This window comes from Convolutriloba macropyga, chromosome 6, assembly GCF_964194025.1.
Source record: "Convolutriloba macropyga chromosome 6, txConMacr16.3, whole genome shotgun sequence".
Classification (NCBI taxonomy): Eukaryota; Metazoa; Xenacoelomorpha; order Acoela; family Convolutidae; genus Convolutriloba; species Convolutriloba macropyga.
Genome location: NC_134473.1, coordinates 50,347,975 through 50,360,211, shown reverse-complemented (window position 1 = coordinate 50,360,211; position 12,237 = coordinate 50,347,975). Strand labels below are relative to the sequence as shown.

At 36.0% G+C, this 12,237-nt stretch overlaps 2 protein-coding genes across 2 annotated transcripts in view; one reads left to right on the top strand and one right to left on the bottom strand.

The window, feature by feature from the left end:
- LOC142341737 (S phase cyclin A-associated protein in the endoplasmic reticulum-like) overlaps positions 1 to 12,237 on the bottom strand; it is a 636,081-nt gene that overhangs the window by 110,313 nt on the left and 513,531 nt on the right. The window contains exons 16-19 of the mRNA XM_075392909.1: positions 7,481 to 7,613; positions 3,378 to 3,482; positions 741 to 1,121; positions 451 to 569 (exon numbers count right to left, since the gene is read on the bottom strand). Of these exons, the coding sequence (XP_075249024.1) occupies positions 451 to 569; positions 741 to 1,121; positions 3,378 to 3,482; positions 7,481 to 7,613 (738 nt within the window). The remainder of the gene's footprint in view (positions 1 to 450; positions 570 to 740; positions 1,122 to 3,377; positions 3,483 to 7,480; positions 7,614 to 12,237) is intronic.
- Positions 1 to 12,237, top strand: part of LOC142341735 (26S proteasome regulatory subunit 10B) — a 400,468-nt gene that overhangs the window by 252,798 nt on the left and 135,433 nt on the right. The gene's annotated exons all lie outside the window — the stretch shown is intronic.

Genomic DNA, 12,237 nt, shown 5'->3' with positions numbered 1-12,237 from the left:
GCACAGCGAGGGTGTCTTCAACCTCTAAGAACCACCATTCACACCATAAGTATAAGTCTCGAAAACAGTTTGAGCTGGAGCTGAAACAGAATTGAAAGGCTCTGAGAGCACTTAATGCCCGTTGGGCGCTACTTGTTTATCCCGTTTTTGAGGACGAAAAGTCAAAAGCGTCAGAAGAAAAATCGTTCAAGCGAAAAATGGCATTAAAAAAACCGACAGGACTAATATAATTGCTTCAAACTTCGTTTGAGAGCATTTAAACATTCAGTTAACGACGAACATAAACCAGAATCTAAAGAGGCCGCGAAAAAAATGTTCGAATCTGTCAAACCATACGAACTTCGAATGAAACATACGAATGTCTGAATGAAATGTAAAATTATGCGCACAAGTACAACTTGAGCACAAGTTTACAGCGCAGAATATGAAGGCTCGACGAAAGAATCTTACTTGGCAGGCAATGTGACAATTGATTTTTGGAAGTTCTCGTTGGCGAGAAGGAGAACTCGGCAAATGACAGCAAATCCAGACTGTTCTCGGAAGCAGTTGCGGTCAGCGTCCCCAGCACTCTGAAAAGAGCAAAAAGCACCAATTGAAGGCCTCTATTAAAACAAGGAATACTAATCACGTTTTCTTTTTTTAAAAACAATTTAATAAAATTCAAACATTGATGATGGTATTGAACTCAACGTTTTTTAAAATGTGAATTTAGGTATCAAAAAAGAACCGGCCAAACTAACTTCCAATTGTTTGATGTTGACTGTCTTCGCAAACATCCGATCAAGTTCTCCCAATGACCGATCTAGCACCGACACTTTATTTTCAGGCCAAGTACCAGAGCTGGGTGCAGATATCAACTTGTTGATTTCTTTCAGATTTTTCTGGATTTTTGACTTGTTTTCGCTCGACCTTTCGGACAAACTTCTGTCTTTTGAATCCGAATTGGCCAATTGCAACTCGAACTCTTTGGCACGTTGGTTCATTCTTGTTTTCACCTTCTTCAACTTCTTCTTCATATTGTCGAGCCTCTCTTGTAGTTTCTTATCATCTGCTGCATTTGTCTTCTGCTCTTGCACTTCTTTTGGCAAAATATCACCTATGTACTTGCTGTTCAGCCGCTCCTGTAACATTCATGAGATTCAATGAAATCATACCTCTCAGTTACAAACAAGTTGCAGTTAATCTCTAGCAAAAACTAAAGTTAACCTAGCATATACCTAGCAAAACATCCACGAATAAAGATCATCTCTAATTTGAATTGAACATAGCCGGCATATTGCCGGAATAGCTGCGAAAGAACATACTTGCGTGCCGTATAAAAGAGATAGAAACAGATACAGATATAAGTTGAAAAAGTTATCGACGCCGCTCTAAAAGCTATGTACAAAAATAAAGCAATAAATTAATAAAGCTTGTTGTAATTCGTTGTGCAGAAGCCTTCTCATTGGGGACCTTTATTACACATATGAGTTCCTTTGACCTTAAATTAATTCAAAATAAACTTAAGTTTTAAAGTGCAAAAGTCATTTTATTGAGTATCAGACAAAATAGAGCATCAGACGACGAAAAAAACATAGCAGGACAAGTGCTGACATACAATTCAAAGAATTTTCATTGATTAAACAGAAAAATAGACCTAGAACGGACTATTAGTGAATTGAGAAAACCATTTCTAAAAAAACAGATAAAATAAAAAAAACCAATGTAAAAATGCCGCATGTGAACAAAAACCACAAGCGAGAAAAAGAATTTTTGTTCAAACACCGTTTTCTCACTCTACTTTAAAATTAGAGCGAAAAAATTTCACGCCGCAAAAATTACTCGCTTTTTCGCTCCACTTCCTGGTTCGGCGTGACCAAAATCACTACTCCAATTTAACTTCAAAAATCATGAAAATGTATGAACAGATCTTAAAAAAAGACAGCGCCCCAGTAAAATTCAAATTCTTTGAATTGTAAAACATAACCGGCAGATTGCCGGAAAACAGCCGCGATAGACGCTTGGGGCCTTCCATGAATTGAAACAACAAGAGATTAGATAGACAGATCGACCCCCAGTCCTTTAATAGACCACTAGACTTTTTGGGTTAGCTTTGGACTGTCATTTTTATGAGACACATAAGCTCTATAAAGAGAAAGCCCTAATAGAGCTTTTCAAAATTAGGATCTCTTCCGTTTGTGACCCCTCAGCTTAGTGGGCGCATATTATTTGCACCCCTCAGATGCACGTGCAATATTTTTTACATAATGACTTACTATGTAATGGCACGTGCTCTGTAACTGGGGGCGCATAACGTACTGGGGGCACAAACGGAGAAGATCCCAAAATTAATATTCATAATCAAAAAGTCAAGACTCTAATAATCAAGAATTAGGGCATATATGTTTGGCACTACTTAGATGCACACTATTGACCTTTAACAAGTAAATGTTCATAAAATTTAAAGTTCCTTAAGTGAGTTCAGAAGTCATTTTTTAGTGAGGTAAGTCATTGAAAATTCCAAGAAGTCAGGGTAAGACGAAAAAAAAATCTTTTAGACGAAGTAAAAAACATAGCAGGACAAGTCCTGACGTACAATTCAAAGAATTTTCATTGACTAAACAGAAAAACTAGACTTAGAATGGACTATGAGTGAATTGAGAAAACCATTTTTTTAAAAATCAGATCAAAAAATAGGAATAAAAACAGAAAATCAATGTCAAAATGCCGCATGTGAACAAAAAAACCACTAGCGAGAAATTAAAATTTAATTCAAACAAAAAAATTAGGCCTAGAATGAGCTGTGAATGGATTGGGAAAACCATTTAGAAAAAATCCGATCCAAAAAATTGAAAAAAAAACACAGTAAAAATCAGAGTGAAATTGCCGCATGTGAACAAAAAATCACTACCGAGAAACCGAATTTTTGTTCAAACACCGTTTTCTCACTCTACTTTAAAATTAGAGCGAAAAAAATTCACGCCGCAAAACCACTCGCTTCTTCGCTCCATTTCCTGTTTCGGCGTGACCAAAATCACTACTCCAATTTGACTTCAAAAAATCATGAAAATGTGTGAACAGATCTTAAAAAAAAGACAGCGCCCCAGTACAATTCAAATTCTTTGAATTGTAAAAAATTAGAAGCGCTATAATAGCCGCCTGGAATTGAGGACGCGGCTATTTAAAAAAAACCAAGAGCACCGCAATATAACTCCGCTCAGCTTACAGCTTCGCAGCTATAAAAACTTTGCAAAAGCCATTTAGATTTTGCAAAAAATGCATTGTTGCAAAAAAGTAAAAAGTTGAAATCATTTTTTCTTTAGAAGAGATTAAAAACCACTGCACTTAGTTAGTAGATCTTTCTTTAAACAGCTGAAATTTATAAAGCATGTTCTCACCGCTTCTTCCTCAGTTACAGGTTCGGTTCTGTTAAGTTCTTTCCCGATAGCCTCTAGATGCTTCTTCCCTTTCTTGTGACTCGTCAAATGCACCTCGGATTTCAACTAAAAATAGCAGCAACCAATCCCACAAATATTGTATCGCTTCTGGCAGCCTGATCTGTGCACAAATCATGCCTACGTAATCTACCTTACGCAATTCTGTTAAGTTTTGCCTTACGTAATCTGATTATTGCTCTCAATCTTAACAGTGCAATGGAACAAATCACAGTTTATAGTACATTCCCCGTTAATCTGTGAAATATAGCACGCACTATTGGGGGATTAAAGTTTATGCCTGCTAAGGTGCGAGTGGGAAAAAAGAATAAATCAGAAAATTTCAATGTCCATCATTTTGAAGGGTCTAACCAGCCTTTCTGGACGTGAACGGAAATACGAAGTACTGAGCAGACGACAGTTCCAAAATTAAGGAAGTCGATATATTGCCTCTAAGTTGGAGGAAAAAATACCCATAACCATACTCGAAATTAACACAACCGAATAAATATTGATTTGCAAAGAAAACTTTTCAACTTACGAACAATATTGACTTTGTAGCCAGACAAACTCGTGTTTCTTCATGAGAGTATACCGGGAATGGTGTCAAAACCAATTAACATTAGATCTGGTAATAAAAACTGATTAGAACAAAGCTCAAAAGGGGGGATTAAAAACTGGGTTTCATGGATTTATCCCGTTTCTACCTCTGATTCTGTTTTTGGTTCATTTTAGATTGTTCTGCTGAAACTGCTGTTTAAAAGCACTAGAATAAGAGAATAGTGGCCCAGAAAGTAAAAAAAAATTCAAGCAAATCGTCAAAGCGAAACAAACTTTTCAATAGCTAAGTAAAAAACATAGAAGGACTCAACTACAATTCAAAGAATTGAACAAAGTAAATACGAAACAATCAGCCTCTTTAAAATAACATAAATTGACTAACGTCGGAAAAATTGCCCTCGAACGACAGGCGGAGCAATTTAATTCAGGGGCTGCATCTCACAATCGATTTGATCTTATTCTAGCTACAAATTTAACTTCGGAATGAGAGCAATTGAAATCAATCAGAAATGAAAATACAAGCGTGACAAAGTTACTTGAAAAATCAAAGAATGTTCTAGATTTAGAATAAAAAAGGCACAGGAAAACAACCAGAACAATACAAAAGTCTATTTCATTTCGCTTTAGAAAAACAGGCTTGTGAAGTTATTAGGTCCAACAAGGTCAACGTCTAAAAAGGTTTACACATTGGACTTTAGAGAGCAAACACTGACATTGTAGAAAACCACAGAGACAAATTAAATCGACAAGACAAATGAAATTTAGCAAAAAGCGATTTTCACTAATATGTAGGAAATAAGTGGTATCAAAGTCATTCAAACACGCAACTAAAACCTCGAATGTTTAGCATAATTTGAACTATCCATCAATGAAAATCAGATACAAACTTTTTTCAGAGACCACGTAACAAAAGCAACAACAAAAACAGGCGACAAATCAAAAATACAACTAATTTTGTAAAGACAAAAACAATAGAAATCAATTGACATCCTTAAACGGTCAATAACATAAATTGACTAACGTGGGACAAATTGCTCTCGAACGACCGGCGGAGCAATTTAATTCAGGGACTGCATCTTACAATCGATTTGATCTTATTCTAGCTACAAATTTAACTTCGGAATGAGAGCAATTGAAATCAATCAGAAACAAAAATAACAGCGTGACAAAGTCACTTGAAAAACCAAAGAATGTTCTAGATTTAGAATAAAAAAGGCACAGGAAAATAAACAGAACAATACAAAAGTCTATTTCATTTCTTTTTATAAAAATAGGCTTGTGAAGTTATTAGGTCCAACAAGGTCAACGCCTAAAAACATTTGCACATTGGACTTTAGAAAGCAAACACTGACATTGTAGAAAACCACAGAGACAAAGTAAAATGACAAGACAAATGAAATTTAGCAAAACGCGATTTTCACTAATATGTATGAAATAAGTTGTATCAAAGTCATTCAAACACGCAACTAAAACCTGGAACGCTTAGCATAATTTGCACTATCCATCAATGAAAATCAGATACAATCTTTTTCCAGCGACCACGTAACAAAAGCAACAACAAAAAAAGGCGACAAATCAAAAATACAACTAATTTCGTAAAGACAAAAACAATAGAAATCAATTAACATCCTTAAACGGATACAGATACGTCTCAATAGAGTGCAAATGAGACCTGTCATTAATGAAGAAAAAGACCGAGCAAGAAAAAATATTCAAAAGCTGGCGAAATCTAAAAAAAACCTTTTCAAAACATTTCCGGGCCAGATCCAAGAAACCACTGGTATTTTTTTTTGAAAACAAGTTAATGTCAAAGTCGAAAAATCCATTAGACTACAAATTAAATCATAACCTGAACTGAAAGACGCCTATTTAAATAGCCAATGAGACGCGTCATTAATGATACCAAGTGATAGAAGAAAACAACTACAAAAGATGGAATCCAAATAATTGCCAATACTTTTAAAAACTAGTGTCAAAGTCGTTAAAACCATTAATTTCAACGCAAATTGCTCAAATATACCTCATTATAGGGCAAATTAGACCTTGCAAAATCGAGAACAAAAAAACTGACTAATATCGGAAGAGTTGCTCTCGAACGAAAGGAGAGGCATTTTAATTCAGGGGCTGTAGCATTGATCAATTTTTCTTTATGGGTGCAAAAACAGTTGTCCAAGCCTGGATTCGAACCATGGAACTACCGATCCATCACCCGAAACACTGCCCACTCGGCTAACCGTACCTGCTTGTTGCTATGCTGCAATCGTTTTATTTTAGCAACAAGCTATACTTTGGAGTGAGAACAATAGAGATTACTAAAAAATGAGAACGAAAGCGTGAAAAAGTCACTTGAGAAGTCAAAGAATGTTCTAGAAGAAAAACAAAGGGTGAAGCGGAAAATTTGCATAAAAAAGACCAATATGTTTACAATAATTGCTATGAACTGCGTTGAAGAGCAATTAACAAGGAATAGCGCTTTATTAGGAAACTTATGAGATATGTCATTACTCAGACTAAGTCACTAGACAACCAAAACAGCAAAAAGTATGGAAAAGTCTAAACAAACTGTTAGCTGACCATTGAGGGATTGAAACCAATGAAACAATGCAAAATTAGAACATATGTAACATAAACGGACTAACGTAGGAAAAATTGCTCTCGAAAAACAGGCGCGGTAATTTAATTCATAGGGGGCTGTTGCCTACATAACATTTTCCTTATGGTTGATATTAATACCACTAGGGAGGGGAATTTTTCCTTATAGTTGATATTAAATCCACTAAGCTATAGAATCTGCATCCTTCAGCATGCTAGACCTCCGTATTAACCATTCGGATATCAGTCCTTGTGATATCCTATCTCACAATCGGTTTGCTTCTTGCGACAGACTTAGTTTCTGAATTTATATCACCCAAAAATTAAGAAGTGAAGCGTGCAATAGTCACTCGAGAAGTGAAATCGATTTAAAATGTTCTAGACCAAAACGCCCAGGCCAACATTTTGCAAAAAGACACATGTTTACACGAATTGCTTCAAACTTCAATCAAGAGCAATGAATCACAATTTGGTAGCATTCAAGAGAAAATGGAAAACTGCCGGAAAAAATTGAATTAGGTCGGACAAAATGTCGGACATTCCGTGTTGGAATGTAGTTTTTCGGTTTAATAACAAATTTAATTTCTGAATAAGAATAGCAATTTAGATCGAGCAAAAATCAAGAAGCCAAGCATAAGATCGCTCGACAGGTGAAATCGATAGAATGTTCAAGAGAAAAACCGTCAAGCAAAAAATTTAAAACCGTCAAGCAAAAAATTTGCACAAAGACACGTTTATATTAATTGCTTCAAAATTCGTACTAGAGCAATAAAACGTATCTCGAAAACCGAGAATCTATTCAAAACTAAGAAATTTCACGCGTCAAACTATTCACTAAATTATAACCATTTGAGATGACGGCGGCTACTAATGCCCTTCAGGAATCAGTACTTTGAAAAGAATGCGCGTCTCACCTGTACATTGCACAAGTGGCACATTTTCTGGGTCGCAAATGGTTCCAAACTTGGTGCAGCGAGACTAGTGTTAACTGAAGAGCCCACTAGATTAGTCTTCTCGATGGATTCACCAACTTGTGCTGCAGACATGCTGGTCCCATCACTGCTTCCGTTGATTGGAGCGCTGCAATGGATGCATCTTATTGGGCATTTAATCAAAAAATTGATTAGAGAATGAATACAAACACGTCAACTAAAAGGTGCAAATTTAACTCGAACTGATTCGGTACAACGTAGATAATAGGAGTGGGTTATTGTTGTCCATTGTGAGCAAAGAATGTACGTTCCAACAAACCGTTTGTGAATATGTCTCCTGCTAAACATACAATTACCACTCATCTTTATTTGCAACATTATTTTTAGGAAGAGAACATAGGAATTGATGTTTTAGATGTCTGATTTCAATTCCAAATTACCAAAAATTAATTAAAAACTTGAATCCTAACATGAAACAGTGAATACACGTTGAGGTTGCTACACGATAACACAATGATGCTACCTAATATTTGAAAAATGAAATGCCTTCCAAACTTTGATGGAACTCAATTCGATTATTGTAGCTTCCTTTAGCCTGGTCAGGTAAGGGAGCATCGTTTAAACTATTTACTCGAATGAAGAGAAAACTCACTCCAATAAAAATTTGTGAAAAATGACATCACGCGAAAATCAGTCAAAGCCGGCACATCGCTGGAAAATAGCCGCCGTTGATGCGCTTGATGCACATCGGGATTGAAACACAAAAAACGAAAACAGAAATTGACCGAATTTTCTCTTTTTTTTCAGTGTCAATAAGTTTTCTCATTTGGCGTGCAGTTTCAGTTAGAATCTAAAACTTTACTTAATTCAACTTCTAAACTGAAAGCTAATAAGCTTAATACCAATTTCAGCTAGCGAACACTAATGAACTTTGATAACCTAATGCTCAATGACTTAATTATCGGTTTATCCCGTTTCTTTTGGTTTTGCTCTTTTGACTTTGATAGTATTCACCAAATTGCGTAATTTAATGCGTGAAAGAATTAACATAACTGACTAACGTCGGGCGAAATTCTCTCAAACGACCGGTGATCGGTTGGCTTAGTCAGTAGCTAACAACGGTATAGTAAGTCTAGCTTTAGCTTAATTGAATGGGCGTGAGGTGAGAGCAGCGGGGGTGGGGCGTGGGAGGGCGGTTTTCGGCTGCATGGGGTCCTTACGGCCAGAAGGATGTGCAGAACTGGGGATGGGGGCTGAAGTGAGAGGTGGGCTAATATGGTAGGGGGGGGGGGGGGGGGGGGTGTCAAACTATCCTTCACGACAAAAGTATAAGTCTCCAAAACAGTTTCTATGATCGCATACTAGGAGTCTAGTGAGCTAACAGGCTCTAAGAGCACTTAATGCCCTCTGGGCGCTACCTGGCTATACCGTTTTTGAGGACGAAAAGTCAAATGTGTAAGACGAAAAATCGGTCAAGCAAAAAAACGCATGGAAAAGACCGATAGGACTAATATAATTGCTACAAACTTCGTTTGAGAGCACTTGAAAATCAATTCAGTTGTAACAATGAGTGTGGTAAGTTAGAAGTCAAGCTTAAAAATAGATGTAAAACGAAAAACGTGATCAAAAGATAGAGCAAATTCAAAAAAACATAACCGACATACATTCAGAAGAATTGATTAAACTTAGAACTAATGTAGCAGAACCTGACTAGCAGATGAATTGAACAATGCCAGCCAAAAAGACAAACAATCTCAAAATTTGGGAAACTAAAACGGCCAAACTAAATAAAAATAAAACCATTGATCTAACTCTTGTATCTTTTACTTAAAGGTCAAAATTCATCCACTTAAGAATACCCACTAACCACCGCACAAGCCTTGAAAGGGGTTAATTGGCCAATTAAGAAAGAAAAACTAAAGATAGAAAAAAACCCAAAATTGCAAAAACCCAAAAGTTTTCAAATTTTGAGAAATTATTATCTTCAAAACCATTTCTGTTGACTGTTTCTCGAATCTTTCATTAAAATTTCATTAAAATATTGCTAAAATTGATAATATTAATCTCTTCAGTATCCATGCAGTAACCTACTATCAAATCCTTGAGCATCCCCGTTACCTGGAGCTAGATGAACTCAAAAAATGACAAATTTCGAACAAACAATCGGGACAATAAAATGTTGAAAACCGCTCAATTACCACTAGAAACTATGCAGTAACATAGTATGCAAACCTAGAGGAGGTTACTTGAACCCTGGGCCTGGGAATCTCAAAATATGACAAAAATTCGAAAATGATGAAATTGCAAAATTTATCGGAAAATTGCTAAAATTTGCAAGAAAATTGAAAACCATTTCATTGCCAATAAAATTATTCAGTAACCTAGTATGAGATCGTGGAAGATATTTTCTGGCCCCAGATTCTGGAAAAACGCACAAAATGACGAAAAAATTTGATAGAAATTGCAAACTTATCATAAATTGCTAAAACTCCTGACATGAAAAAGTTGAAATCCACTCAATTACCAGTAGAAACTATGCAGTGGCAAATTTTCAAAAAAATTTGTATGATAGACGCTTGTGGCCTTCCATGAATTGAAACAACTTAAGAAATAAGACAGACAAATTGACCACCAGCCCTTTAATAAACCACTAAAGTTTTTGGTTAGAATATGACTGTCATTTTTAAGCGATAAATACGCTCTATAAGTGAAAAGCTCTAATGGAGCTTTTTCAAAATTAATATCTGAAATCAAAAACTCAAGACTCTAAAATAAAAATTTGGCACTACTTAGATTTACACTATTGACCTTCAATTAGTAAACTCTCATAAAATTAAAGTCCATTAAACGCGTTCAGAGGTCATTTTTTTGAGTGAGGTAAGACACGCAATTGACCTATAAGCAGAAAAAATGACGTCACGCACACAAATTTTAACTGTAAAGCTGTAGAAATCATTGTTTTTGAAAAAGTCAATTTCAAGTCAGGTCACAAGAATCATCGATGGGGACGGCGACGAATTAGAAAAAAAAACACGTTGTCCGCAATAATAACCACTATCACTTCGCGGCTTATTAAAATTAGAATATGTTTGGTGTGCTCTGTTTGGAATTATGTCTTGCAGAAGACCTTTATCATTTTTTACAAACCGCAATTTTAGATGGTCCTACAAAAAATTTGTCAAAAAACGCGACAAAACTGCAACATTTTGAGCTCAAAACTTCTAAAAATGACTTTTAAACTTGAATGACGGCCTTCCCAATAGTATCATCACTACAAGCACTTGAGGGACTACCCAATGCAGCTGATGGCTTCTAATAAAATTTGATGCCGCTAAGCTTTACCTGTTTATCCCGTTTTGAAAGCTCAGAGTCATGGAAAAATGTGTAAACATGTAATTGATGGATTGCAAAAAAACCAAAAAAGGCCTCTAAACGCCTCGAATGAAAATTGATGCCCACTGAGCTTTACCTGTTATCCCGTTTCGAAAGCTCAAAGTCATGAAAAAAGTGTGAAAGCATCTAAAAAAGACAGCACCAATACAATCCAGTTCTTTGATTGTAAAAAAGGAGAGCGGCTAAATAATAGCCGTTGAGAGGTTGACGGCCGCTAATAATAATCGACTAACGTCGAGCACATTGCTCTCAAAAAATGAGCGGATGGGTTCGTCGGTAATCAGCAGAGGCTTAGGGAGTTAACTTAGCTTAACTGAGGGAGGAGGGAGTGAAAACTGCTCTTCACAACCTGAATTCATGGCTCTTAAACAGTTTCAGCTTTCAGAAAACTTAATGGACCTTACATGGGCATTGCCTAGAACTTCCGGGCCTTACCTGTTTATCTCGTTTTTGAAGACGAAAAACGATCAGACAAAGAATTGGTCGAAAGAAAAATTGCATTAAAGAAAATCAGCAGGTCTAACATAATTACCTCAAACTTCGTTCGAGAGCAATTAAAAAATCAAAGCCAAGACTAAAGCACTGAGTAGAAACGAAGGCCATTTCGACCTTTTCTCAAGTAAAACTATTCCACGAATGGTTGAGCTACTGACGTTATGCGAATTGCTTTCAAGCGGTTACATAAACCAATTCCATTTTAGCCAATGCTAACTTAACCAATGCTCTTTGATCTTTTCGTTCAAAGATCCGACGTTCAGTTTTGATAGTTTCATATCAAGTCCCACGGGCCATTTAATTATATAGTCGCGGCTAAATAGTCGTGCTGTTAATTTTAACAATTGGAGAAAGTTGAGATTCGGAAAATTGCTCGAAAAAGATAAACGACTGCAATAATTGCATCGATCAATAATTGGATCTATTATCTACAGTTGTCACTATCATAATAATCTTCAACATTTTTTCCGCTCGAAACACTGATTACAAAGTCATTATATTTTTTTGAATTTTTATAAATTATGATTAATTTGGTTATCATAACTATGGCAATTAATTCAACAGATCAGCAGTTCAATAATTCTAAATTAAACTGCCCATTTCAAATTTGCACGCATGAAATGTTCGTTTATACTCTCCCCACTTTGGTCAGGTGAGAACAAAAACTCGTGATTGAAGGCTTTAACAAATCGTTAACGCTTTCCTGAAATGTCTCTTTTGCTGAAGTTCTCCCCACTTCATCAGGTAAGAACGCAAAGAGCAGCAGTTGTAATTTCAATTAGATGTCTGAGGAAATTCGTTTCCTTCGGTGATTTCGAAGTTTCTCTGCTGATGGATGAGGACAAAAACTA